This window comes from Cyprinodon tularosa, unplaced genomic scaffold (assembly GCF_016077235.1).
Source record: "Cyprinodon tularosa strain WSP-4 unplaced genomic scaffold, ASM1607723v1 ctg551, whole genome shotgun sequence".
Lineage (NCBI taxonomy): Eukaryota > Metazoa > Chordata > Actinopteri > Cyprinodontiformes > Cyprinodontidae > Cyprinodon > Cyprinodon tularosa.
In genome coordinates, this window is record NW_024039287.1 from 802,946 (window position 1) to 828,098 (window position 25,153).

Sequence of the window (25,153 nt, forward strand, 5' to 3'; positions counted from 1 at the left end):
TCAGTTTTGTGTCAGTCTGATCTTCACAAGTCACAATGAGCAGGTTGCTGTGGCTTGTGTGTCTCTATCTTTTATTTGTGATTGGTGGATGGAGCAGTGAGGTGAAGAGTGAAGACGACTTTATGCTTCTTGCTGGCCCTCTGACCGACAAGCAGATAAGAGCATCCAGTGGTGAGGAAAAGGTTGTATTTGACTGCAGTCATCCCATACCAGCTGTTTCTAAACAATATTTTGAGTACCTCAAGACCAGAGGAGTGACACACTTCAAAGTTCCTCTCTCATGGACCAAACTTTTGCCAAATGGCCTTGCAAGCAAGCCTCAACAGGCTGTGGTAAGATGTTACCAGACCCTGCTAAAGCAACTACTGGAGGAAGACCTGCAACCCGTCGTCATTCTTCATGGATCATCAGTTCCAGATTCTTTGAGGTCCAGGTATGGAGGTTGGGAAAGTCAGAAGCTGTTACAGATGTTTCAGCACTATGCAGAGTTTGCCTTGAAAGAGTTTGGTCCACTGGCCCATTCATGGGTGACAGTTAGTGACCTGGAGGAGGTATTTTTTGAAGGCCAGTCTGCAGATGATCATAGTCTTCTGCAAAACTTCATTCAGCTCAACAAGAAGATTCACCAGTTTTACCATCAGAACTTCCCTGATAAGAGTAAGTGAACTTTTCCTATCTAAAAAAAATCATTAATAGTAGACAAAATTGTAATTTTAAGTTATTTTGAGTATTAATCAACTACACATTTGGGAAATTGTTGTTGTTTTTCTATGACCATAAAAAAAGAAATAGAAAATCTCATCCCCAGCTCATATTGACTATACACTGTCATACTTTGCTTCTTTGCAGATTTTGCAAAATATTCTAATATTCTATATAATTCCATTAATCAGCCCCTGTGAGGTTGATTAAGTTATCTCCGAAGCATCGGATTGTTCAGTTTTGCCAAAAGTAGAGTTGAGTAGAGTAAAACATGCCACTAGCTAATAAGAGATTTTGGCTTGACTATTAATAGAGAATCTTTTTTCTTTTGTGTTTTGCAGAGAACCGCGTGTCCTTTGGGTTGAAAGCAAGAAATGTGGATCAAATTTCACATCTTGGAGCTTTAACAGCTGTAAGGGTTTTCTTCTGTATATACAGTTCACACCAACGCTAAAGGCTTTTTTGCTGAATCCCAAATTGAATCCCAAACAGCAAAGCACAATCAAATAATGATAAATTTCAGTGAAAACATGATAATATCTCGGACATTAGTCCGAGATAAAATTGTTGCCGTACTTGGTTTGTATCTTTTTTAGTTTATTCTAAAAATTAAAAACTGCCTTTAAATAATATTTAATAATATCAAATGGAGGTTGTAGAATTATCAGGATGCCAATAGATTTAATCTTTGTCAATGAAAGTGTCTTAACTGAAGGTATAAACCCATGAAAAGATAATTTGAAATAAAAAAAGCATAGCTATTGGGGGTGTAAAAAAACCATAATCATTTCAGAAGAAGTGATGACACTGGGTTCATGGAAGGTAGAAGAGGCTAGATCAACTTGTCAGGAAAAATGATAAATTCTATGTCCTTGTTTTTTTACAAATGGGTGGCAGATCACTGACTACACCCTAAAGCAAAAGCGCACGTTTTATTCTCTAAGTTTTTTTAAATACAAGTTATACATCTCTAAAAAAGCAGCGTATGATGGACATAAAATGGTGAGTCCACAAATGCTAATGTGTATAGAGGATTGGGGCATCCAGTTTACATGCAAAGTCTCAGGTGGAAGGGCATCAAATGGTGTGAAGAGGTCCTCTGGTGCGTTTTGAGCATTGGTAGCAGCGCACTTGGGGCCGGATTTATCAAGATCCAATTTTGCGTGCAGTAATTTGCGCTCGCAAACTGGAATTTTGCGCGAGGGGCTGGACCATGGTTTGCGGGTGATTTAACAAGAGCGATTGAGTAACTGGTGGCAGGTGCAAAACTGTTGGAGACGCCCTATTTAAATGATGGTTTTGCGCGTTTTGTGGTTTGCGGCAAAGTAGTTTGTAGTTTCTACAAACTAGTGCATTAAGAAATTTAAATCTTACAGTGATATAAAGAAAAAACTTTGGCAACCTTTATTCCCTAAGGTGGTATGTGGCTGAATTTCTACTTCACTGCAGTAAAAAAAACAAAAAAAAAAAACAAAAAAAAAACAGGTGTTTTGTATTGGCCTGTAGAAAAATGCACATACCAAATGGCTCACAAGAAGTGACTGTGGATGAGATTACACATCCCCGCAGCATTGGCATGTCGCTCCACAGGCGCAGGTGGAGAACCCCGACCCCGTCGGACAGCACTTCGGACAGCACTTCTGAAAAACGAGATTGGGAGATCCCAGCTCTCGCTGCAACCGTACGCTGGAATGACCCAGATGCAAAAAAGTGCAATGTTGCAAGGAGTTTTGTGATATCTGGTATTGCGTGGGTCCTCCTTGTGGCTGGCTCCAAATCCATTCGGAGTTCCCCCAACAGCTCCAAAATGGCAATGCTGGATAAACGACATGTTTTGATGATCGTTTCCTCGTTCATTCCAAAAATATTCACACGGAGTGAAAAAATGCATTCTCTACGTCTCCTTGCTTTATTTCGATGTCTCCTTCTTGCGACAATAACCACTGCCATGTGTGCGCAATTACGCATACAGACCATTTGCACCTTCTTTTGAAACGTGGAGGCGCTATTTAGCACGTTTTAAAGACCAAATCCTTTTTGCACGCTGTTGATAGATCAGTTTGTACATTTTTTAGCGCGCGCAGTGAAATAGCTCACGTTTTTATACACGCAAACCTTTGATAGATCCGGCCCTTGGAGAGTTCAAGTGTCAAGCACGTCCAAAGTTGCCAACACCAACTCTTACTTTTTACAGTTTGATGCAGTTTCTGCTAATCAGAGGAGCTGATTCAGGAGTTGTCTGGGAGACATATACTTAATTGAAACCATGATCTCTCCACTTGTGAAGCTGTCAAAAAAACTAGGAAAAAAATTACACATATATAAAATGGTTAAACTCCAGTAATTTTACATAAGAAGCCAGAATGTATTCTTTTAAAGTAAAACCAGGAGTACTCTGATCAGTAATCTACTAAAATACTTTCCTATTAAACTGTGGAAAAACAGTTTTTACTTCTACTTTATATTTGGGAATTTTCAGTTTTTACCACAAACCTAAAAAAAGCTTTATATACACTTAGACGCTACGATCTCCAAGTAGTTGGTGTTACAGCAGGAAATATCTGAAAGGCTGGTCTTCCATCCAAATAAAGGGGGCCTGCCACATATTTAAAACTTGGATTATACTGATGAACTCACTGCAAATATTTTGTTTTGAGTTTTACTCTTTTGCATAAAAACCTGTTAAAATGATTTTACCCCCAACTCATCACAGCAAATAAAGCTAAGCCACCTCCTTTATTGCATGTCATTGTACACAAGAGACTGGCAAAGGAAAAAAAAATACAGAATAGCTCCTGCAGATGCACGTCAGAAACATCTATGCATTTTCCCCTTTTTTTTAGTTTGACCCAATCAAATGCAGTACATTATATACTATTTGGGACAAAGGAGCAGAGTTAAAAAATTTACTGCAGTCCTGCACACATCAGGTAATGTGGTGATGTGGTCAATATTCTATTTAAATGCCTCCTCTAACTGTTTCAGAAGGTGCTCTCTATAAAGGATGATGTTTTAGTATTTCGTGGGCTATAAATACCAACATTGTACAAAAATACTTTGTGGGAACAAATTAGTAATTGGTGTATGAATTAGTATTAGAATATATCACATTTTTCCCCATATCAGTTACCAGGCTGCATGTTTTATGAAGTTACTAAAGTGAAAAATTGTAGGGAGTATGACTTTCACTGACTCTAAGACTGCATCAAGTAAATAACAGATAGTGGAATAAATTAGCACATCGCCATCTATAACAATTCACACAATTATTGATATAGATAAGATTAACTTTATAATCCCCATAAGTGAAAATGTAATAATTTTGGGTTAATGTTAAACCTCTAGTGACATTAATTTCTTGAGTATAAATATTAATTGCAATTTTTTTATTTATTTAAGAATTCTATCAATAATAAACATGTAATAGAACTGGAACAATTAAAGGAAATATATATTTATACACTCACTCTAGACATAATAAAGTACAATAACATACACTCTACTGTATATGCACAGGAGGAGGATGTAAAAAAAAAGGTGATAAAGTATTTTTGTATTGTAGCTATCTGATAATGTATGTATCCTTAGACATAATGGCTATCTAGAAATATACTTTTTGGGGCTTGGCAATTAATTAATTAAAGGCCAAGAAAAATAATGTATAATTGCTTTCTATAGTTTTTTTTTTCTCTCTGCTATATACAAAGCCTGATGTTTAACTAAAGTACACACGCTGAACACATACAAAGGAAAATGCTGCAACTAGCAAAAGGAACTGCAATTCAGAAAAGCTGCAAACTATGTCTACATAAGAATCACAAAAGGAGACAACCATCAGCTCATATTTGGGCAGACTCTTAGTAAAGGCAAAACCTTGATGCTCAGAGAGATTAAGTCAGGGATGTGAAATCATAATTCAGAGCATACTACTCTTGTATTTACTCCCATCTATTTAGTATTTTAGCCCCGCTGTATACTTTTAAAGAACAAACTCTACTTTATGAGCCTTTATCATGCTTTTTGGCTCTTGAGAGGTTCCAGCAGGTTTACTAAACCTACTAAATCAGGGAAACTGTTGGGATCTGGAGCTGTACCACCTGTCTCCAGCAGAGTTCGCTGTGGATCCTCCTGAGCTGAGCCTTCGACACACCTGAAGCCCATCTCGTCATCAGGAGGATCCTCCACTATATAAGCTGCTCTCAGACCTTGCATCAACGCCGCAGTGTTTATCCAGTTTGGTTAGCACCTGAGCCTCTCTACCTCTGTGATTACTTTGATTGCTTCTTGTCTCCTTGTGGATTCTAATTCCCCTTTTTGTCTCTGCCTACAGGAAACCTGTTTTTGTCCTGTAAGCTCTGGATGAGCTTAACCTGTCTTAACTACCCTCTGAGCCAAACCTGAAGACTCCTCCTGGATATCAACGCAGCTCTGGCTAAGAGCTGGAGAACCAAGGTCTGTCCTAGACTAGATGCAAGACGCTGAAGCTGTAAACCGAACTCTGTCGATCCAAACAATCTCTGGACCCAACAGTGCCTCTCTCAAAGACCAAACCCGGATTCTACAAGGTAGATCTCTGAACAATTACATCCCAACACTCTTCAGCTACGTGGCTAACTGAACTGTCTCCCTTCCAGTTACCTGAGTACCAGAGCCCCAGAAGTGATCCAGTACCAGTCATTATATTTGTGACAATCTTCAATAAACTCTGTTATAACTTTTACCCCTGTTTCTGCCTCCGTGGTGTTCTGCATCCTTGGGCCTCTCTGACCCATCATGACAGAACACTGCGGCCAAACACAAGGCCCAGCAGACCATCTCCAGCGCCATTTGGAGGAACGAGACGCTCAGATTTATGGGAACGCTCAAGCTCTATGTGAGTTAAACTCCTACATTGAAAGACAAAATCAAATGATTCAAAGCCTCGCTAACAGATTGAGCTATGCTAACGCCACGCCGCTAGCACAACCATTTCCGGGTCCTGTTCCTCCTCCGAGGTCACCGGCGGTGACGTCATCGTCTGAGTTTCGACCCAGTCTCCCTGAAAAGTTTTCAGGTAATATTAGTGAATGTAAAGGATTCCTATTTCAATGTCGCCTGATATTCAAAAACTCTCCTGGTAGTTTTCCTACAGACTACAAGAAAATTTCTTTCATTTTGTCCCAATTGACTGGCAGAGCTCTAGAATGGGCGCAGGCCAGGTTCTCTTCTGACGATAGCCTTAATTGCTCGTACTCTGATTTTATTTCAGAGTTTTCTCAAGTATTTAACCAGGAGACAGATCAAACTGTTGACTCTCGGGCTCTTTTGAAGTTAAAACAAGGAAATTCTTCTGTTGCCGAATTTTCAATTCACTTCCGGGTAAAAGCCGCTGCTTCCGGTTGGAACCAATGTGCTCTAAAGACTGCATTTTTTGAGGCTCTCAACGAAAACATTAAGGATGAGCTTGCTACCCTCGACGAACCCGCCACTTTGGAGGAATTAATCCGTCAGACCATTAGGTTGGATAATAGGATTCGAGCTAGAATTAGCTCCAAGCCAAAGAATCATGGTTCTGTTAATTCTGTTTCTATTACTAATGGTGTGCCTGCCTTCTCCTCCTCCACAGAGAATTTTTCTAAGCCGAGACCTAAAACCCAATCTCTCCCGTTGCCTGTTCTGGCCTCCCATACGGTAGAAATGGAGACCGAGCCCATGCAGGTTGGGCATACAAGGCTAACCCCAGAGGAGAGGTTAAGGCGTGTCAGGAGCAAGCTGTGCATCTACTGTGGTGAGAGTGGACATTTCATTACCTCATGCCCAGCTAAATCAAAAGCCGGGGCCCGTCAGAGGATCTGAGGAGTCTGACGGGCCATGTCATTTCAAAAAAATCTCCTCGCCTATTACTTCCTGCTACGTTGTTTTTTGCCGACCAAAACCTCACCTTATCTGCTTTCATCGACTCAGGTTGTGAGAGAAACCTAATTGATTCCAATCTGGTGGAACAATTAAGGATTTAAACTGTTCCCCTAACCCAGCCTCTCTGTGTCTCCGCGATCGATGGAAAGGAACTTCATCAAGTAACCCACCAAACTCAACCCCTCGAGCTGTTGGTCTCAGGTAACCATCGTGAAACCTTATCTTTTTTTGTGTTTCCCTCCGCATGTTCTCCTTTGGTTCTGGGTTTTGAATGGCTGGAACGACATAACCCCCACATAAATTGGACCGATCACCACATCGAGTCATGGTCAACCTCATGCCACGAAACTTGTCTTCGTTCAGCGGCCCCCACTGTAAGATCTCCTAGGGGTGGGGGGGAGATGGACGCCCCTGACCTTTCTTCTGTTCCTCCAGAGTACCATGATCTAGCCCCTGTCTTCAGTAAGGTCAGTGCTACGTCCCTTCCACCTCACAGACCATACGACTGTGCCATTGAATTATTACCTGGGGCCCCTCTACCCGGCAGTAGGCTATACAATATCTCCAAGCCTGAACGAGAGACGATGGAAAGGTACATTAATGAATCTCTAGCTGCTGGAATAATTCGTCCTTCATCTTCTCCTTTGGGGGCAGGCTTCTTTTTTGTGGGTAAAAAGGACGGATCTCTTAGACCATGTATCGACTACAGAGGTTTAAACCAGATCACAGTTAAAAATAAGTACCCACTTCCTCTACTCGCTTCAGCTTTCGAACCAGTTCAGGGTGCAACCGTTTTTACTAAGCTCGACTTAAGGAACGCCTATCACCTTTACAGAATCAGAGAGGGCGATGAATGGAAGACAGCCTTTAAGACCCCTCTTGGTCAATTCGAGTATTTAGTCATGCCTTTTGGTCTAACGAACGCCCCTGCATGTTTTCAAGCTTTAGTCAACGACGTCCTCAGAGATTTTTTGAACGTTTTTGTTTTTGTCTACATCGATGATATTCTCATTTATTCCAAGGATCTTTCTGAACACAAGAAACATGTTCGCCTGGTTTTACAGAGACTCCTAGAAAATAAGCTTTTCGTCAAGGCAGAGAAATGCGAGTTTCACCAACCTTCAGTCACCTTTTTGGGGTTTGAGCTCGAGGGTGGACAGGTTAAGCCATCCCAGGATAAGATAAAGGCAGTCCTGGAGTGACCAGTCCCGGAAAACCGCAAACAGCTGCAGAGATTCCTGGGTTTTGCACATTTTTATCAGCGATTTATCAGGAACTATAGCCAGACAGCCCTGCCACTAACCTCACTCACTTCAGTCAAGAGAACTTTTCAATGGTCCCCTGAGGCACAATCCGCTTTTGAAAAATTGAAGATGTTGTTTTCCAGAGCTCCAGTATTAATCCAGCCTGATCCTACAAAGCAGTTCATCCTTGAAGTCGACGCTTCCGACTCAGGAGTTGGTGCCGTTCTATCCCAAAGACTGGATTCTGATCAAAAAGTTCACCCATGTGCCTTTTTCTCCCGTAGACTCTCTTCTGCCGAACAGAATTACGACGTTGGTGACCGTGAACTACTAGCCATAAAATTGGCTTTGGAGGAGTGGAGACACTGGCTGGAGGGGGCGGAACACCCGGTTCTCGTTTGGACTGATCATAAGAACCTCGCTTATATCCAATCCGCCAAACAGGTCAACCCTCGGCAGTCAAGGTGGTCACTTTTCTTCTCCAGATTTAACCTCATCATCTCTTACAGACCAGGATCAAAAAACATCAAACCCAATTCTCTCTCTCGTCTATACTCCTCCGATCAATCCGAGATGCCTGAACCTGTTCTACCCGCTTCCTGCACCATTGGGGTGGTTACCTGGGAGATTACCGATCTAATAAACTCTGCTCTGGCCTCTGAACCTGACCCAGGTAACGGTCCACCTAACAAGTCTTATGTTCCTTCATCCGTCAGGTCTCGTCTCATTCAGTGGATGCACAATGCCAAGTTTGCCGCTCATCCAGGGGTGAGCAGAACCATCAACCTCATCTCTAGGTGTTTCTGGTGGCCCACCCTTCACAGGGACGTTAAGGAATATGTGTTGGCCTGTCCTACCTGCGCCAGAAACAAATCCACACACCAACCTCCTTGGTTGCATCCACTTCCTATACCATCTCGTCCCTGGTCCCATATCGCAATTGACTTTGTCACTGGTCTCCCTGTGTCTCGAGGTATGTCCACTATTCTCACGATCGTTGACCGTTTTTCCAAGTCCTGCCATCTTGTTCCCCTTAGGAAGCTTCCCACAGCTTTTCAGACCGCCCAGCTTCTAATCAAACATGTCTTCCGCTTACATGGTATCCCCCAAGAGATCCTTTCCGATCGTGGTCCACAATTCATCTCCCAGGTATGGAAAGCCTTCTGTTCTGCTCTCAACTGCAAGCCATCTCTCACCTCAGGTTACCACCCCCAGTCCAATGGTCAGACAGAGCGTATGAATCAACAGCTCGAATCCTCCCTTCGCTGTCTAACCTCCAGTCATCCCACCGACTGGAGCCAACACCTCCCTTGGATAGAATACGCTCACAACTCCCTGAAATCAGCTTCCACCGGCCAATCTCCATTCCAGGTCAGTCTCGGTTATCAACCTCCACTTTTTCCCGCAGACGAGAGAGAGATTTCGGTCAAGTCAGTCAACCACCACATCCGCCGCAGTCATCGCATCTGGAGAGACACCATAGCCACCCTCAACCGTACCATGGAGACCACAAAACATTTTGCCGACTCTAGAAGACGCCCTGCTCCAGCTTACTCCGTCGGTCAGGAGGTATGGCTCTCTACTCGGGACATTCCCCTCAAGGGGATGTCCCGCAAGCTCTCTCCCAGATTCATTGGACCCTACAGGATTTCCCAAGTCATTAACCCATCAGCCGTCCGACTACAACTCCCTCCGACTCTCCGTATTCATCCGACATTCCAAGTCTCTCAGATCAAGCCTGTGATCTACAGCCCCTTGTGCCCTCCGTCCGACTCCCCTCCACCCGCCCTGGAAGTCGATGGACATCCGGCTTTCACCGTCCTTCGGATCGTGGACTCCCGTCGGCGAGGTCGTGGATGGCAGTACCTCGTCGACTGGGAGGGCTACGGTCCGGAGGATCGCCAGTGGGTTCCTGGTTCCTACATTCTCGACCCGTCCCTCATCGAGGAGTACAAGCGATCCCTTCCATCGACATCTTCTCGACCGCTAAGAGGCGGTCGTTGAGGGGGGGGTACTGTTGGGATCTGGAGCTGTACCACCTGTCTCCAGCAGAGTTCGCTGTGGATCCTCCTGAGCTGAGCCTTCGACACACCTGAAGCCCATCTCGTCATCAGGAGGATCCTCCACTATATAAGCTGCTCTCAGACCTTGCATCAACGCCGCAGTGTTTATCCAGTTTGGTTAGCACCTGAGCCTCTCTACCTCTGTGATTACTTTGATTGCTTCTTGTCTCCTAGTGGATTCTAATTCCCCTTTTTGTCTCTGCCTACAGGAAACCTGTTTTTGTCCTGTAAGCTCTGGATGAGCTTAACCTGTCTTAACTGCCCTCTGAGCCAAACCTGAAGACTCCTCCTGGATATCAACGCAGCTCTGGCTAAGAGCTGGAGAACCAAGGTCTGTCCTAGACTAGATGCAAGACGCTGAAGCTGTAAACCGAACTCTGTCGATCCAAACAGTCTCTGGACCCAACAGTGCCTCTCTCAAAGACCAAACCCGGATTCTACAAGGTAGATCTCTGAACAATTACATCCCAACACTCTTCAGCTACGTGGCTAACTGAACTGTCTCCCTTCCAGTTACCTGAGTACCAGAGCCCCAGAAGTGATCCAGTACCAGTCATTATATTTGTGACAATCTTCAATAAACTCTGTTATAACTTTTACCCCTGTTTCTGCCTCCGTGGTGTTCTGCATCCTTGGGCCTCTCTGACCCATCATGACAGAAACTGAGTTTTCCATTTTACAAAGAGAGTTTACTCAACCTCTATTTCTGTTGCCGTAGTTTCCTCTGTCTCCGCTCTCCTTGTTGTTTTATTTCCAGATTTAGTCAGGAGATGTTTCTTGTAGTTTCATGCAAACAATTAGAAATAAAAATCATACAAAAGGTCCGTCACAGATATTAGGTTTTGAAAACAAACATTGCATGTCATTTTATGCGGATCCTATTGAAGAATGGCTAGCATTAATTCACAGAGAACTCATTTGACAGGATACAAGATTTATTTGTATTTGGTTTGTTTGATATGAGCAACATGCAGATCTTTTTGTTTTATTTCCTTATTTTTTTTTTTTTACAATACATGAACTACTGAAATTATTTTCAGATTACACATAAATAGATTAATTAAAAAAAATAGAAAAATTAATTATTTCAGGGTTAGGATTAGGATTCATTCCTTGATAACCTACTGAGCCTACTGGTAGGTAGGAGGCACAATCTTAACACATTCTATCTGACTGATAACCGCTAATAATGGCCATTTAATGGGATGATAACATTCGAAGCAGCTGGAAACACTCAGTATTTACTGTGTGATGGAAGACAGAATCAAAATGAGGAGGAACCCAATGTGGTGATGAACAGGTCCCACCTGTTAGAGCAACCTGTTTATATTTTACTTTCACATGCAGACAGATGATTTCACCTGAATTTTCAACTAAATAGATACATTGATCCTCTACAATTCAAGCAATAAACTAGTGTTATCGTGGTTACAGCTAACTATGGCAGGCTGTTTTCATATGAACTTGTTTGAACATATATTTCTGATATCTGAAAATAAATAGCTCTCATGTCAAAATTACCATTTCAAACAAAATTACATTCTTTACACCTAAAATAAGCATTTTGGATGTCTAGAAAGGAATTTCAGATCTCCATAGTCCTATTATTACTGTTCAGCATTTGTATTATTCGATCAAGGAATGTATCTCAGATACATAAATACTGTACATATTCACTCTAAGCTGATAAATGTCAAAATGGTCACTTTAAATGTGTAAACATTTCTGGCTATGTAAAACTTCATTCTCACTGGTACAATGTTGTTTTTCCACTTTCTGAAATTCATTTATACAATATTACAAGTGGAACAACAGAAAGAAAAATGCTTTTAATAAACGTAAAAATGGTCTACTATAACAGACTACATATAAACTTATGCCTTAGCTTGAGCAGCAATCTTCTCCTTTGCCATTCTCCTCTCTTTTGCAGTTGTAGTGCTGTTTTTCTGTATTTTAAACACTTACTCCATTTATTTCTTTATTTTTCTCAGTAAAATCTCTAGTTCCACTGGGGTGAAATTGGCACTTCGAATCTCTCAAAGTCTCGTTGAATTGGGGATCCAGTAATAATGGGTTTTCATACATTTTACGCGCATGCTCAACTCTGAGTGGACCTACTTAGAGTTGATTAAACTAACTCACAGCAGCTTTTTTGAAGCTGAAAACTCAAGTTTCCAACCCTAGATCAAATCAGAGATGAGGTTTTGAGTCTGAGTTTGTAAAACCTGTTTTGTTAAATAGACCCCAGGTCCGTTCGTTGTAATTTCGATGGGTGTTACATGAGTGTTGATGATCTCCTCCCTGTAGTGGTCAGAGAGTCTTTGTGAATACAGGCCATTGAGATTGCCAAACAAACAGAAATAGAACATAAATTAAGTTTTAGGTACAACATAAAACTTAATTAAATTGCATGTGAGACTGGAGAACTTTTATGACAATTTATCTCCTTTTTTTTGTAAATACATGGAACCAGAGAGAAATTGACTGCTCGGCCACAGTTTAAGTACATGGGTACAACATTGTTTGTGTACAGATGAGATATGAAAGTAGGAAAGGACAAAATGGAAGTGGTACAACACTGGAAGGATGTGTTGACCTTTAGACTTGCTATGCAAAACATTAACAGATAAAAAAACAACAACAACAAACTCCTAACATATCATGTGGATTTAATTGTTGGTAACAAAAAAGCAGACCTAAAGTGACTTAAGCCCATAGCAATTACCAAATGATATTGTTTTTTTGGTAAAATTAACACTGAAAGAAAGGAAGCAAATTGAATAAATAACTATTAGTGGGAATTGTCCCCAATTGTGAAGAACTGTTCCTTGTGAAGATTCAACTTTGATGTGCCCACAGAGTTTTGCGTTAGAAGGAAAATTTATTTATATTCAATTTTTACATCTGTTATGGTTACAGAATAAGCCATAGTGGTTTTTCAAAAAGTACATTTCTCTAAGAATCACAAGACACTTCACAGACGGTTATCTCATGTTTTCCTTACTGTAGGTGGATTTCTTGTCAGTGAACTTGGAATATAACTGTGCCTCCTCAGAAACCTTTGGACAACAGCTGAGAAACTTGCAGGTACTCACAACTTTTAGTGTTTTAAGAACAAAAAGTATTCTTTCACTCTTGAGTTTCTTTGTTATAACACAATGCTGTGTTCTAGATATCCAGTGGGAATTTGCCAATCTTACTCTATAAACTGACAGTTCATGACTGCATCTTGAGTGAACACCAGCTTCTTGGGGATTTTTTACAAGGTATGTGTCATTGTAGCAAACACACATTTTTTGTTGTTTCAAAATCAATGAGATGAGAAATCCAAGAACTACTGTAGAATACTTTAAGCATTGTTTTTTCAAAACAGTACAAATAGTGCAATATTATTATAGATTCCAAACGGTTATTTGATGAAAATAAAAAGGATTTTTCTAACATTTATTCATGTGATATTTGAAAGAAAATGGCAACTCTTCCATAAAGCAAGCATAATGACTTCTAAATCTCTCCAATAATGTTTCACAGTACAATTAAAATTTATGACTTTAAAGGAGTGGCCCTTTATATCCCTACTCATTATATTATAGCACTAATCGGTAAACCACTAATCAGTCTTTTTATCAGTCGGATAATATCTTCAGGAAAAGCAACATGCAAAGTGGAGACAGACCTTTGAGCTGCATGTTTATAATTGTTAAACAGTATTTACAGCTGGAGTACTGTATGATCAAAGCTGAATAGATAAAAATCAATGTGAAAGTATTGTATTTTAAAGCTTAGGCTAATGTTGTATAAATAACACATTGGTGAACTTCATAATGATTATTCTTACATTTTTCATTCAAAAGGAGGGCTGTACTATTCCTCTTTCAGTCAAAAATGAAATCTGTTCTCTTGCTTTTCCATCCTGTGGCAGTTTTATCTAGCAATAGCGTGGATTTTGTTGGATTGGACACGAATGAAGTGTTAAACAAGCTTGACATACAAGATGTTCCAGTTAGGTGAGACACATTGTTTTAAATAGTTTGCCATATGTGTTTTCTCTTAGAATTTGCTCAGCTTTTATCATTGTTGCTCAAAGTTTGTTATTAACAAGGATTTCATCAGCAGGTCCAGTTTGGGAACATTTGGGAACAACACTCGTGATGATAAAGGTCTGTTGCCCACTAAAGCATTTCCTCCAGACTTTCAATGGGCCACATCATCAGAATCTTTCAAAGTTGAAGGAGGCTGGTTAGAAGGGGGGAAAGGAGAGACCATCTGGGATCGTTTTGGTCATGAAGGCCAAGCATATGAAAATCAGACTGCTGACCTCGCTTGTGACAGTTACAACAAGGTCGATATAGATGTCTTCCTCCTGCGAGGCCTTGGAGTCAACACCTACCAATTTTCTATATCATGGGCCCGTGTTTTTCCCTCTGGTTATAGAGCCAGCGAGTCAAATGAAGGGGTTCTCTACTATAACAATTTGATCAACGCTCTTGTGGAGTCTGGCATTCGGCCTGTTGCCACTCTCTACCATTGGGATCTTCCTCAAGCTATGCAAGACAAGGGAGGATGGACCACAGATTCCATTGTTGAAGCTTTTAAGGACTATGCTGACTTCTGCTTCAGCCGATTTGGAGACAGGGTCAAGGACTGGAACACATTCAGCAGCCCCTGGGTGGTCAGCCATGCAGGGTATGGCACTGGTGAGCATGCTCCTGGAGTTAAAGACTATGTTAATGCCTCTTATCAGGTAAATCTAGATGTAACAATATAATACAACATTTTTAAGCTTTGAATGAAATGAATATTACCTAATACCACTTTATTTTGTCTTACTGTTCCAGGTTACTCATAATATACTAAAATCCCATGCAGAAGCCTGGCATGTCTACAATGACAAATACAGAGGAACACAGGGAGGGAAAGTGGGCAATGCATTAAACTCAGACTGGGCTAGACCAGGTGACCCCACAAAACCTGAAGACGTGGCAGCTGCAGAGCGCTACCTTGAGTTTATGCTAGGCTGGTTTGCCCATCCCATATTCATAGATGGGGATTATTCTCAAGTTCTTAAAACTCAGATTGAAAAGAAAAGAAGTGAGTGTGCTGGATCTGTGCCAGCAGTACTTCCAACTTTTACTGCTGAAGAGAAGGCGAGGATAAAGGGAACCTCTGACTTTTTCGGTTTAAACCACTACACTTCACGTTTGGTTAACAGCAGCGTAGGTGGATGCGTCCCTGGTCCTCAGGGAGTTGGAGACTTCCAGGCATACGTAGACCCCTCATGGCCCACTACAGCATCTGACTGGATCGTCTCATTGCCATCAGGATTACGATCACTTTTAACATACATTAAAAATCAATATCTGACATCTCATAATGTGCCCATTTACATAACTGGGAATGGCATGCCAACAGAATACAGTGGAGACCCCCTCAATGACACCAGTAGAATAGAGTACTTGAGTGGTTACATCAATGAAGCCCTAAAAGGTTAGTGTCATTGTTTTTGTCGCAATGTGTGGCATCTTTTCAGCAGATTTAAAAGATATATAAATGTGCTATGTGTTTTCTGCTGATATTTTACAGCAATTACAGAAGATGGAGTGGATGTACAGCGATTCACAGTGCAATCGCTCATGGATGGATTTGAGGGAAAACAAGGGTACAGTGAAAGATTTGGACTTCTCCATGTTAACTTTGAAGATAGTTACAGGCCGAGATCACCAAAACAATCAGCATACTTCTATGCTCAGATCATTGAACAAAATGGTTTTGTTGCACGTGAACAACCTAATTTTGAAGGCTTGAAAATACCACAAGCCTACCGTTCTACTCCACTGCCTCCTTCAGAAGTTCCATCGACATCAAAGATTGTCTGGGAAAAATTTACACCACAGAAAAAAATTGATAGACAAATGTATCACTATGGCACTTTCCCAGAAAACTTTTACTGGGGTGTTTCATCTTCTGCATACCAAATTGAGGGTGGATGGAATGTTGATGGCAAAGGCCCTAGTGTATGGGATACATTTACTCAAAAGCCAGGTAGTGGTATTCCTGACAATGCAAATGGTAACAAAGCATGTGACAGTTATGACAGACTTGATGAAGACCTATACATGCTGCGAGCTATGAATGTAAAATCATACAGACTTTCTTTGTCATGGTCCAGAATCTTTCCCAATGGTAGGCGTGCATCCGTGAACCAGAAGGGTGTTGACTATTATAACAGACTTATTGATGGCCTCTTGGCTCTTAAAATCACCCCAATGGTCACAATTTATCACTGGGACCTCCCACAAGCTTTACAAGATGAGGGTGGATGGGAGAACGAGGAGATGATTAATATCTTTAATGATTATTGTGACTTTTGCTTCACCACCTTTGGTGATAGAGTGAAATTCTGGATGACAATGAATGATCCTCAAGGGATTGCATGGCTAGGATATGGTTCTGGAAAAATCCCCCCAAACATTGTGAAGCCAGGAACAGCACCATACCAAGTTGCACACAACCTGATAAAAGCTCATGCCACAGCATACCACACATACGATGAAAAACACCGTTCTTCACAAAAGGGAGTAGTATCAATTGCCCTCAATGCAGAATGGGTTGAACCTAAAGATATCAATGTCCCTCGTGAAATTGCTGCTGCTGACCGGGCAATGCAGTTCCAGTTGGGCTGGTTTGCCCACCCAATTTTCAAAAATGGTGACTATCCAGAAGCCATGAAAGCTCAAGTTTTAGTGAAAAGCGAACTCCAGGGTCTGTCAGAGTCAAGACTTCCTTTTTTCACAGAGGAGGAGAAGAACTTTATTAAAGGAACTGCAGACATGTTTTGTGTTAATCACTACACTACCAGAATAGTTACCCATATTACAGGTCCAATTACCCCAGACTCCTATGAAAATGACTGGGACTTTACAAAAGAAGAGGTAAAAGATTCAAAACCTACAGACATAAAAAACCAAAGAGCTGTATCTTGGGGTTTAAGAAGAGTCCTCAACTGGATCAAAGAAGAGTATGGAAACCCAGAGATATACATAACTGAGAATGGTGTTGCTACAAAGTCAAAAACTGCATGGAATGATTATGATAGAGTGTATTTTTACAAGACATATATCAACGAGGCTTTTAAAGGTAAAATAAAATGCTTTTGGCTAGATATTGCACACCTTATGGGATTGAATTCTTGATGTTTGATTTATATTTGTATTTCTCATAATAAACAGCCAATGAACTTGATGGAGTAAGGGTAAAAGGCTACACAGCAGCCTCCCTCATGGACTCTTTTGAGTGGTTAAATGGCAATACAGTTGGTTTTGGGCTCTACCATGTGGACTTCACTAATGAAAATAGACCAAGAACACCCAAGTTTTCAGCTCATTTCTACTTCCAAGTCATGAAAAACAATGGTTTCACCATGCCAGATGATGAGAAAATGTTGTTCGGAGAATTCCCCCAACCCTTTCTCTGGAGTACTGCGACTGCGTCTTACCAGGTGAAGTAGCCACAATTGATCTGTTCTGCAACTGTATATTGTATTTTAAGCTTAGTCCTTTATTTTTCAACCCTAGTCCTAAAGGTATGCTGTCCTGCTTGGTTAGACATTTCCCTGCTTTAACACACCTGAACAGATAATTGCAGCTCAGCATAAACCTGGTAATCTGTCATCAATTGAAATCAGGTTTGCTTAAGCAGGGAAATATAGGGCAGTGTGCCTTGAGGACTACTGTTAAGAAAATTCCCTGTATTACTGTTACCATTACTACTTTCAGATTGAGGGGGGTTGGAGAGCTGATGGAAAAGGACTCAGTATTTGGGATAAGTTTGCCCACACTCCTCTCAGAGTTTTTGATGATGACAATGGAGACATCGCATGTGACAGTTACAATAAAATAGATGAAGACATTACAATACTGAAGCAACTTAGGGTAAACCATTATCGGTTCTCCATTTCTTGGGCACGGATACTTCCTGATGGCACTACAAATTATATTAATGAGGCTGGATTTAGCTACTATGACAGACTGGTGAATGCACTACTTAATGCAAACATCAAACCTCATGTGAGTTTAACTTGTTTTAGCAATTCAACATTTATTTTTCATAAACAAAAATTCTTAAGACTGAAAAAGTAAACTGTATATTTCTTTTTCTTCAGATTACTTTGTACCACTGGGATCTTCCACAAGCCCTGCAGAACGCTGGAGGCTGGGAAAATGATACAATTGTTGAAAGATTTAGGGATTATGCTGACATTATCTTCAGTCGTCTTGGTGACAGGGTGAAACTTTGGATTACCATCAATGAGCCATATAATATAGCAATGGTTGGCCATGGATATGGAGTAGCTGCCCCAGGTATGCTTTGCTTGTAGCCTTTTATGTCAGCTCTGAACCCCCTAATCACCTCCAAAAAATAAGGTCATCATAGAGATTCAGCTTTGTGTTATCGATGTGTGATGCTGAAAAAAACAAATTAAGGGCATGTACCATAACCATTTCTAACATGGATTGTGTTTTCAGGTATTAGTTTCCGTCCTGGTACTCTTCCTTACATTGTTGGTCACAATCTTATCAAAGCTCATGCCGAAGTGTGGCATCTATACAATGACAAATATCGGGCTACACAAAATGGAAAGATATCCATTACTATTAACTCTGACTGGTCAGAGCCAAGGAACCCCTATAAACAAGAGGATATTGATGCTGCAAGGCGTGTAATACAGGTGAGTCAAGCTCTGTGATGTTTAAAAAAAAAAAAAAAAGGTTCTATTCTGAGGCATTAACTAGTGTCTCTCTATGCAGTTCTATATTGGCTGGTTTGCCCATCCCATATTTAATGGTGACTACAGTGAAATGATGAAGACAATCATTCGGGAACGCAGTCTTGCTGCTGGCTTGGCTAAATCACGGTACCAAAAAACCTCTACCATTATAAGCTCTGTTAGTTATATCCATTCTTTAATGGACACTTCGGGTTTAGTTGTTACCATACCTTTATTGAATTTGTTCAAGGGCCTGCATATACAAACTGGTTTGCTTTGTATCCGTATAGGGATTCCCAACTTTCCCATTAAGTTCTTTCCCATTTTTGGGTTTAAGCTGAACCTAAAACTAGAGATTAACTATTTCCCGCTTTAGTTAAATTCTACTTTAAATTTTTAGGTTGCCTGAGTTTACACCAGAAGAAATAAAGAGAATTAAGGGGACACATGACTATTTTGGATTTAACCATTACACCACTGTCATGGCATTCCCTGTAGAGTATGGAAACCTTCAACATTATGATGCAGACAGGTGAGTAAGAACTTTCACATGAAATACATTTAAAGTTTTGATAAGCAATTTTATTTTTGTAATAAATGTACATTCATTTAAGTCAAAATCTAAACTCTGAACTATCCACAGGGGTGCAGGCACACTTTCTGATCATAGTTGGCTAGACTCTGGTTCTGGCTGGCTGAAGGTCACACCATTTGGAATGCGCAGAATATTGAATTTTATTAAGGAGGAATACGGAAATCCTACCATTATTATCACTGAGAATGGTGTCTCAGAAAAGGGGGAGGTGGATCTTAAAGATTCTCACAGGAGTTACTTCTATGACAAATATATCAACCAAGTATTGAAAGGTATTTAAGCAAATTATCTGAATATACCAAATTATAAATGATGAGTAAAATAATGAAAGGATTATAAAAATATTGATTTAATAAAACATGTTATTTCTTGACAAAAGAAAGCTGAGAAAGTGAAAGGGTAGAGTGCCTTCTCCAGGTTGGGAAGGATGTACTGCCCTTAGTGGAGGGGTTTAAGTATCTTGGGGTATTCTTCACGAATGAGGGAAAGATGGAGTGGCATTGGTGCGGCGTCTGCTGTGAAGTGTACGCTGTACCAGCCTGTTGTGGTGTAGAGAGAGCTGAGCCAAAAAACAATGCTCTTGATTTACCGGTTGATCTACATTCCTACTCTCATCTGTAGTATGAATGAATGAGATCCCGGATACAAGTGGCTGAAATGAGTTTTCCCCGTAGTCTGGGCTTTCTCCTAGTGATAGGGTGAGGAGCTCAGTCATCTGGGGAGGACTCAGAGTAGAACCACTGCTCCTCCACATCGAGAGGAGCCAGTTGAGGTGGCTCGGGCATCTGTCTCCCTAGTGAGGTGTTCCAGGCTCGTCCCACCGGGAGGAGGCCCAGGGGGACACCCAGGACACCCTTGAGGTTTCTCAACTGGCCTGGGAGCGCCTTGGGTTTCCCCCGGAGCAGCTGGCCCAAGTTGCTGGGAAGGACTTTTGGGCCTCACCATTGAAGCTGCTACCAGGCGACCCGGCCATGTATAACCAGAAGAAGATAGATGGATGGATAGAAAACATGTTAATTAAAAAAAAACTTATATTTAAATTGAAGTTAAAGAAAATGTTTGTATATTTAAAAAAAAAAATCTTTTTCTTACAGCTTATCTACTTGATAAGGTGGACATTCGGGGCTACACAGCTTGGTCACTCATGGATAACCTGGAATGGGCCACTGGCTTCTCAGAGAGATTTGGACTTTTTTATGTAAATCGTTCTGATCCCAATCTGCCTCGAGTGGCAAAAGAATCTGTGTCTTCCTACGCCACCATAATTAACTGCAACGGGTTTCCCGACCCTGCATTAGGACCTCATGACTGTCTGAAGCCTGGACAAGAAGGTAATCAGATGTTTTCAAAATACTTTGGCGACTTAGTAATCACAAAAGTGTTGTGTCAAAATCAAACTACTTAAACTCAAACTAGGCAGATTTGGTATGGTTTTAGGCAGGTTTATATGGAGCTGTTATTTGCAGTTTTTCTGCAGCAAAATCTGGATGCAGACCATTTTCCACCTCTCTCATGAGAGTGGAGTTTCTTTACTTTAACATACTATTCATTGGATTGCTCCTATTTGGAGATAACATGGGGGACAGCGGCGTCAGATGAAGGAGTTTGCCCTGCAACCAGAAAAAAAAAAGCACAATATAAGTACAGGCCATTTACCATACCAACTTGCTGCTCCATTCATACTCTGGGTAGAAGACGATAGATAGGCATAGATGTTAACAGGTAAAAAGGGTTATGCTCCTTATTCCAAATGAGTAAATCTATCTGTTCCAGTTCTTAGTCAAAGTTTTGAATAAAAAATAAAACTCTATTAAGCATATACATTGTATTGCAGAATCATGGTAAAAGTATCTAAAAACCAATAGCTTGATAATTTCTTGCAATAACATTGCAAACATTATGATTACAGAACAGCTTGCTGTGTAATATTACCTAATTACCGTAATTTTCGGACTATAAGCCGCAACTTTTCCCCCATTTTTTTACCATTTTTCGACCTTGCGGCTTATATAACAACGCGGCTTACTGTATCTATGGACTTTTACAGCTAACGGCCACTAGGGTAATACGGTACCTAAATCTATGGATTTTACCATCCACCATGTTGACGTCACATTTGCTTCAACACACAAGTAGCTGCGCGTGCGGGAATGCGGACATCCTCCAGAAGCAGACTCCAAGAAATACGGACATTGCGAGCCCAAGACAGTTTGTGTGACACCCTCATTATGGAAAACAAATGTTGAAATGCATATGATGCAGCTTTTAAGTTAAAGGCAGTCAATTTGCCAGTAAACGAAGGAAATAGAACCGCTGCATGTAACCTTGGAATCATTGAGTCAATGGTGAGACGTTGGAGACGCCAGCAGTAAGAATTGTCTCAATTCAATTTGTTGAAATGTTAATAAATAGGAGCTTCCCCAAACAGTTGCCTCTTCCCGACAATCCTGTCTGTGCACGAACCATATGGTAATTAAACATAAAAAACCTGCGGCTTATAGTGTGGCTTGTGTATGTACAAACCATGCAATTTAGCTTCTGTGGCCTATATGCAGGTGTGGCTTATAGTCCGAAAATTACAGTATACTCTCATTCAGTGGTTCAGTGATCACTTTATCTGACACAAAGACGAAGGGGGTGAAATTTGTGTTTCTGTACAGCCTGTCCAAAAGAGTTTTCAAGCAAAGAATATATTTTTGGACGATCTTAGGAAATTTTTATAAAATCCTCTAGAAACTGTTTTATTTACCCCACCCCACCCCTTTTTTTTTTTTTTTCTTTTCTTTTCTTTTTTTTTACTTTAAGTTGCTGTACGGATCCATGGTTACTTTTTGTTTGTTTGTTTGTTTTGTAACAAATAATGCTTTTTTGGGTGGGACAAATAAAAATATATATTTCCAGTGTATAAATAAACTGCTCATCCAAACCAGACACTTTTGGAGTTAAATTCACATTTTTTTTCGATTGCAAATTATAAGGTTTCTGGTCAGCTGTGCAGGTATCCTTTATTTATTCTACATAAATAGAGAAATTATAAGAATTCCTTTAATCATCTTTTTTTCTCCCCTTTTCTAGCAACAAGTGCTCCATTAAATGACAGTTCTGTGAACTTCCTGGGCATGAAGCTCTCTGCTGATGAAGCTGAAACTGGACTTAATGCTACATTTGCTTTGCTCATCATTCTATCAATAGGGGCCATTTGTTTGACCATTGGCTTCTTTTTGACCAAAAGAAGTTTAAAAAAAAAGAATGTTGACAATATAGAGTTGGAGAGGAAATTCTAACCATAACCACACTTGCATACAGAAATGTAAACACTTAACTTTATGTTTAAAAACTGTTCTCTTAATTTTCATTGATAGTTGTTGGATTTTGCTTGGAATAATTTAATAATTGGCTTTTTTACAACATTAATAAACTCATATCCAATGTTTATCTTGTGAACATACAATTTGAGAGTATCATCTTATCCTGAAAAATGTAAATACTTGTCTATTTGATTAAATGTAATTTGAAATGTGTCAAATTTGAAATGTAATTTGAAATGTCTAAAAGCTATTTTAGTGGGCCCGTTTTCACTGATGGTTGTTGGCTTTTTTGGGGACCAATCTGTTTATTAAATAGCTTTTTTACAAGAGTAATAAACTGATATTAAATGTTCATCTTGTAAACATAATGTCTGACAGCATTAATGTATCAACAATTTACACTTACATTTTTTAAGTAATAAATCTTTTATTAAATGCCATTAGTAATCTTTCACTTTACACTCCAATGAATGTATTGATATATTTTAAATGTATAACTGATGTAATGTTTACATCTGCTTCTTATTAACATTTACCACCTGGCTGGTATTTTTTAAAGCACCATTATCACAAATATCTGGATTGACATGTCAGGCCTAAAGCAGGTTTTCTTTGTTTTCAGATGCTCAACTCTTCCAATTTTTGGCATCTCAAAGTTTCCTGTAAACTCAGAGAGAAATATTGCAATTGTTCCAGCAATTTGGTTCAATACTTAGCCTGCAGGTCCACCTAGCCTTTAATTGGTGTGCAGATTCAGGTTCCTGTGGCCTGCATGGCCTTGATTCGTGGGGTCTTTTTGATTTGCCTGGCATCACATGTTCTTGAAGGATTGTCTTGGAAGTGAAAAGATATATCTGGGAGAGAAGAATGTTTTGGAGAGGAGAGCCTAAGAGCAGAGCAAAACTGCATCCTCCTGCACTTATGATCGCAGTTAATAATTTATATATTGATTGTGGCCCAATAGCTGCAGACTTGAGGTGATTTCAATGGTTTCTAAAGTGTAATCCACCTGTATTAGCTTTAGCAGCAAATTCAGCACTGTTAAAATTTGACTTAACTAAAGTTACTGTAAATTTAGATGACTAAGATATAGAGCCATGGAGCAATCCATTTTAGCTCTTCTTAAGTCTTTAAGGAAAAGCATTTATGTATATTAAAGTGAAATTTGAAATGAACTTTATGACACTGAGCTTTTTCTGTAATGTTTCCACCTGCTTTGAACCCTGCCATCTATGGAGGACAACCCTACGGTTTGCTGCTCTATAGACTACCATTTGTTCTTTGCAACATTAAAAGCAAAGGTTTAAAAAATTCATTGAGCATCTGTTGCTTTTTCTGCTTCTGTAATTAGTAGTTAGCCAAACTCTTCTGGTTCAAACGAGAAAGAAGAAAAATATTAGCTACCTCAGTTATTAAGGTACAACAGAGAAAATATTATTAAGGCTTTTTCACTACCAGTAATAAAATCTAAAGCTAAATAGAGGAGGTTATTACCAACTGCTCTTCAATACATCTGAGACTAAGGAAAATTATAAATACAGTTGCATTTTTTAGGACTTTCAAAGGACAGCTCAGCTCTGCAGTAGGATTTAAAGGCTTTATAAAATTATCGCTAAAGAATCTTTTTGAAAATTAAAATGATCTCCTGTATTAAAATATTCTTAATAGAATGCCAATCAAGTGTCCTATTCCATCTCCCTCAGTTTCATTGATGTTTCCAGGAATGTCTTCCATATATTTCAAAAACCAGTAAATCTGCATTGGAGTAAGTGCTGTACAAAAAAACTTTCCTGTAGTACTTAGTAAAACACAGGCTTTCTTTCACTACTGTCTTTTACCACTCTGGAGTTCGACATAATAAAATATAGCTTCTAATGCAAATTAGTTAAATTATTTGTATTATTATTATTAAATTATCACTTTCCCCCTTGATCTCCGTTTTTTTTTCTTTCTGAAATTGCTTTTTTCTTCCACATTTTACATTCATAATTTCCTACAGAGTAAAAGTTAGTATGCCGACATTACCTCAGAGGCTGACATTAGCTCAGAGGCTTTCCGTTTACCAAAGGATTTCAATTGCTGCTTTAATATATTGGTTTTCTCAAAAAGTCAATAGAATTTGTGCTTTTTAATAGTATTTAAAAGAAAACAGTGAAGAGACCTTGACAGGAGCTATGGAACTTCACAGACTTCACTTGAAGTTACTACTTTCAAATATCCATTACAGTAAACATGTCCATAGCTGTATATTAGTTATTTATTTTCCAGGTTCATGGTATTTATATTGTTAAAACACTTTACAGTACATTATTTCATTTGTTTATTTTTTTAACTGTTCACTATTATGTTAGTCTTATACACTTTTCTAAGTTCCAATGTGTGACAATTTTTTCTATAATCTTTTTGCTGCTGTAAACACCAGTATTTCCCCATTGTGGGACAATAATGGGATTTTCTATTCTATTCTATTCTATTCTAAGTTGCATAGAACACTGTTGTTTTCTTTGGTTGTTAATGTGAAAGCCATGGTAAATAGGTGTTAGCTAAATTACTTTATCAGAGCAGCTTTTATTTGGTTG

The 25,153-nt window shown here is 39.8% G+C and overlaps 1 protein-coding gene across 1 annotated transcript; it reads left to right on the top strand.

The window, feature by feature from the left end:
* LOC119796496 (lactase-phlorizin hydrolase-like) lies at nt 1–23,874 on the top strand. Its single transcript, XM_038305078.1, has 17 exons — nt 1–657; nt 1,044–1,114; nt 12,914–12,991; nt 13,077–13,170; nt 13,827–13,911; nt 14,018–14,648; nt 14,743–15,391; nt 15,488–17,041; nt 17,134–17,402; nt 17,680–17,970; nt 18,066–18,264; nt 18,430–18,632; nt 18,712–18,818; nt 19,072–19,203; nt 19,315–19,538; nt 20,361–20,597; nt 22,342–23,874. Exons 1-17 carry the CDS (start codon nt 36–38, stop codon nt 22,548–22,550), a joined length of 5,655 nt encoding a protein of 1,884 aa, XP_038161006.1. The 5' UTR covers nt 1–35; the 3' UTR covers nt 22,551–23,874.
* The last annotated feature ends 1,279 nt before the right edge of the window (nt 23,875–25,153 follow it).

Bases quoted from the DNA above. Each gene is read 5' to 3' on its own strand.
- LOC119796496 (XM_038305078.1), top strand. From the start codon at position 36: ATGAGCAGGTTGCTGTGGCTTGTGTGTCTCTATCTTTTATTTGTGATT. The intron at 18,633-18,711 runs GTGAGTCAAGCT...CTCTCTATGCAG, and splicing joins CTGCAAGGCGTGTAATACAG to TTCTATATTGGCTGGTTTGC. The intron at 19,204-19,314 runs GTGAGTAAGAAC...AACTATCCACAG, and splicing joins CAACATTATGATGCAGACAG to GGGTGCAGGCACACTTTCTG.